Raw genomic sequence first — 4,898 nt, 5'->3', positions numbered from 1 at the left:
AAAATAAATACAAACAAATTACATATTTTCACTTATAAAATAATTTTATTTAATCATTTATTTATTTGTTTTTATTTAAGTTGTGTTGTTAATAGTACTCCTATTAGTAACTATAATTCACAAAGTTTGGAAACATAATAACATTACAAATGTTACTTAATTACAACAATGAGAAAATTTTTTTTTCTCTTACTTTATTTCATTTTTTTCATTTTTATTTTGTGTACCCGAAGGGTATCCATATCAGTTTAAGAAATGTTTATCTATAGTATTTGGATGAGGAGTGACTAAAAGTTTCTACATTTTTTTCTTATAAAGCTTAAATATATTTACACTGAATAACAGTCACAATATTTATAGCAGATTTTTTAAAACTTGAATGTTTGTTTGACTTTATATTTGAAGAATTTACTTAGAACCAAAACCACCTTCGTTCTACTACGAATAAAATATCATAAATATAATACTGATAGAAATCATAACTCTTACTTTACAAGTAGGTTGTGTCTGCTTATCCATCATGTATGTAATAAAATCATAAGAACTTAACAGAAAGGAAAACGAATGATCAATGGATGTGAAAAACTTCAAGGTAAAGATTTCCAAGATGTACTAAAAATATAGTTTCAAATATTCAAATCAAAAAAATGCTATACATTTAGCAAGGAAAAGACCTTAAAAGACTGTGGCTTGAATTTCAACTTTACCATAATTCTCTGTATTTGGTTAAATATCAGGTAGTCGTGAAAGTTTTAAACATAGTTTATAAGAAATTGTTTGCTAAAGATAATCCAGCATGAATAAAGATGAAAAAAACATTGCATATGAGTGTGTGTGTTTAAACAATATATCCCGTTATACCTGGAAAGAATTACAATGCAGTATATTCATTTAATAATTATGGATGAGCAATGGTTTTAATGAAATAAAGATTACATTTATGCATTATTTTGTACAAAGAAAACACAACTGCATGTTCTTAGTATGACTAATGCTGTAATGTTCAGACAAATTAAAATGAAACTCATGAAATAACTTCTTGAATTCGTAATTAATGTGTAGAGTATTGGTGTGGAACCATCTTTTGAGTGATCCTAGGTTTTTTAAAGTTTCAATAATGTTAAAAAAATAGTATTTAGCCATAATAGAGAACCACAGAGAATTTTTCCCCCTCCAAATTGTAAAATGTTGCATAATACTTAATCAATATCTTCAACTATTCACACAGCAGCATTCAAATCTGTAATTAGAAAGTCATTGTAAAAACTTCTTTTAAGCCATTTTTAACACTAGAATAACATTAATGAAATCAAATACTGACTTTATTGGCTGCTTTCTGTTTCAGTGAATTATATTGCATACAGAGAACTAGTTTATCACTGACTTGATGAAATTCAAATAACTTGTATATGATGATATAATGGTTATAGATATGGATTGAAACTACAGGGTGATTATAAAAAAAAACTCTTACATAAAATGATTATATCTTAAAATTATTGTAATAGGGGAACTGAAATTCACCAGACATATTGAGAATCATAACCTTTTTTTTTTCAAGGAAGTTTGGACATTATAACAGAGTTTTTAAGAATTTGTCAGTGTCCAATACGTTTTTCATCTTGATTAATCAGAATATCAACCTTCTCACAAAATGAAACTATTTCAAGTGTCATCTGTTCAGGACATTGTTCTTTGCAATATCCTGCATACTGTCAAGCATTTTCTTGAAATCACTAATTTCATAGTTTCTGAAAAGCATGATTTAAGTATCGATTATGATATGATTTTGAAACACAATGTAACATGCCCAACCTTTCCAGAAGAGAATTTGTGATCCTAAATATTTTCTTTATCTGGGATAGGTAGTTCATTGTTTTACATATGAAGTTTTGTTTATAATTACCCTGTAATATACATGTATAGTAGTACACTGAAGTAAATAATTTTAGAATAGTATAAAAAGTTTTTTAATCCAATGATGTGACATGTAGTTCTTCTCAACATCAGATTGTTTTAGGTGATTATTACTTTATTATGCCCACTTCTATATTGTCTTACTGTTGTACATTTCTGAGATGACTAAATATTAACATTTTAATAACACAAATAAACAAATGTACTAAGAAGTATTAAAATATGAAAATACAAAAAAAAAGTTAAAATCCTCTTTGGAATAGTGATGTATATGTGAGGAATGTTTCTTAAAATTATCCTGAAGAAGGCTTAACTGAAACATTATTCCTGTTTCTTTTTTTTTGCAGTAACTTTAACCATTTTTTTCATAATTAAAGGTTTTCATTTCTGCATGTTAATTTGAGCAGATATTTGTTTTGTCTATTTTAATTTTTTTGTCTCACCACTGCAGTAGATAAAGTTCTTTTTTTTTTTTGTAAAGTAACATTTTTATAGTGTGCACAAATGACACACCTGGCTACAAATTATAACCAAAAAAATATTTATTCTCCTGAAACATATTTAGGAATGTCTTGATTTAACCAAGATTTATAAAATACTAGTATTATATGTACAGTATGTTTTACAAAAAATTAATTTTGTTTAGATGTGCTAATTGGATTTTGATGTTTGGGATTATAAACAAATACTGATACATGTTTTCCAAGTTTCATGTTTTTCCATATGCTGTTAGTGGATTTACAGGTTTTTTATTATTTGTAGGTTGGTCTTTAGGAGAACATCAAGAATGGTCCAAGTTCAGTAACTTTGAAGTTGCACTTCGGGTACCACTTCTCATATCCATTCCACATATCACAGATTTAATAGATGGGTTTCGGCAACCATTTAGCTATGTCCCAGTTATGCGTAACACATTTGAAAAAGAAAATAACTCCACGGTAGCTCTTAAAGAAAGCTACCGAGAAGTCAATGAGCTAGTCGAACTTGTTGATCTTTATCCAACCTTAGCTGAACTTGCAGAGATTCCTCTTGTTCCTCTGTGTCCTCTTATTTCAAATGAAACAGACTTCTGCACAGAAGGCAGCAGTCTCAAGCCTCTGATTGACAAAGCTGTGTATGCCACTACATCCTTGGAAGATTCCATCTCATGGAAGAGTGCTGTATTCAGTCAATATCCAAGACCATCAGTGCAGCCAATGAAAATTAGTGATTCACCTGAGTTAAATGACATCCATATCATGGGTTATACCATGAGAACTGATAAATATCGTTACACAGAGTGGATGGATTTTGATCCAAAAACACTTAAAGCGAATTGGACCAGTGTACATGCACAAGAACTGTACCTCCATGAAGATGATCCATTAGAAGATCATAACAAAGCAGGATTCCGTGAGTACAAAAAATTAGTTGCCAATCTTTCAAAACAATTAAGAGAAGGTTGGCGAGCAGAACTTCCCAAAGTGCAGTAAATACAGTTTAGACTGAAATATTAAACTGTGAACATAGAATAAAAGTAAATTAGGTATAGAGTTTTTTTGAAAATGTTTTTGTGTTTATGCAATTTTAATGATGTTGTTAAACATTTATTGTTGTTTGTTTCAGGTTATAGTGTTTATTAAAAATATTTTTTTTTGTCAGATATTTTTTGATTTTTTTATACATACACCATGAACATTGAAGCTTGCTATTTAATAGTCATTCACATACAGTGAAGATGAGAAATGACTTTCTTTTTCTGTTGTAGATCTTAATTTTAATTCCATTTTTGTTATTGGTATGATTAACATGCTCTCATGGAAGATATAACAGTGTCAGAAGGTTTTATCAAACAGTTGGATAGTGAAACTATTTTACAAAAGAAAGTATAGTTGAAAAATGAAAAGGTAGGCGGTTTAAAGGAAAGATTAAATTTATAAAGCTGTGAAATATTTACAATCTGATTATTTCTTTTAAAAAATGAATTACATAGTAATTATAAATTAATTCTTTTAACAGAAAGTAACTTAGAATTTTTATTTTACAACAATTGTTAAAAATTGGTTATAGTTTGTAATAAAAACAAATTATGTAAGTTTAAAAACATTCATGTGTGTGTTAATATTGAAAAATATTCTAAGCTATTGTGGTTTGAACATTTTTTAATATTAATATCAAAAATCAAGAAATAAATGTGTGAGATGAAAATTTTATGTATGCATTCTTTTCAAAATTCTTGTGATTCAGAAAATTTATGTTTAAAATGCTCTTAAAAAGGGCACAGAGAGAACTTTTGACTTAACTGTGTCTGTTAAGAGATTCATTAACTCCAGTTGTCTGAAACTTTTTAGTGTAAAGGAATATTGGTTTTGTTGTAATGTATTTACCTATTAATTATACGTTTTCATTATTTTGAATTTAAAAGTTAAGATATAGGGAATAATAATATTGGCCTTTTTTTGGCATTATGTTATGAATTGTGTTTTGAAATTTTTGTCTTAAGTTTCTGACTTGTTTACAGTAAGTGATATATAATGTTATTGATTTTACTGACTGCATTTATTTTGTTCTTACTGTTAATTTGTAGAAGTTTTCAGTATACACTGTATATCTATGCTTGTTCTTTTGTTTTCCATATCATGTAGTGTAGTTGATTTTATACATTTGTTGACACATAGTGGACTACCACAGACATAAATTGAAGCTAAAGGACCATAAATTAATCCAAGTATTTAAAAATATGTAAAAAATTGTTAGAACTTTGGAGAATGTGATTTAATGGCATACTTCTTTATTAATTATTCATTCTCTCTCTATGACAATATATTGTTCGTGTAGTTGAAACACACATGCAAACGTTTTAAGCACTCATTTTTTTCTGTAGCAAAACACATCTATTCATATATCTGTTTGATAAGTACTTGTAACTCACAGCTTAGTTGAGAAACAGCTTGTTTGACAGCTTACTCTGTTGTACGTTAAAGAAAAATGTTTCCAATTTA

The 4,898-nt window shown here is 27.9% G+C and overlaps 1 protein-coding gene across 3 annotated transcripts in view; it reads left to right on the top strand.

The window, feature by feature from the left end:
• The window catches only part of LOC106471547 (iduronate 2-sulfatase-like), a 39,558-nt gene extending 35,647 nt beyond the window's left edge, over positions 1 to 3,911 (top strand). For 2 of the 3 annotated variants that reach the window (XM_013932153.2, XM_022401009.1), the window contains exon 9: positions 2,680 to 3,911. In XM_013932153.2, the coding sequence (XP_013787607.1) occupies positions 2,680 to 3,389 (710 nt within the window). In that variant the 3' untranslated portion in view covers positions 3,390 to 3,911. The remainder of the gene's footprint in view (positions 1 to 2,679) is intronic. The other variant, XM_022401012.1, reaches the window with a different exon arrangement.
• Positions 3,912 to 4,898: the final 987 nt, after the last annotated feature.

Source organism: Limulus polyphemus, unplaced genomic scaffold (genome assembly GCF_000517525.1).
Source record: "Limulus polyphemus unplaced genomic scaffold, Limulus_polyphemus-2.1.2 Scaffold113, whole genome shotgun sequence".
NCBI lineage: Eukaryota > Metazoa > Arthropoda > Merostomata > Xiphosura > Limulidae > Limulus > Limulus polyphemus.
This window is presented reverse-complemented; position numbering and strand designations above follow the sequence as displayed.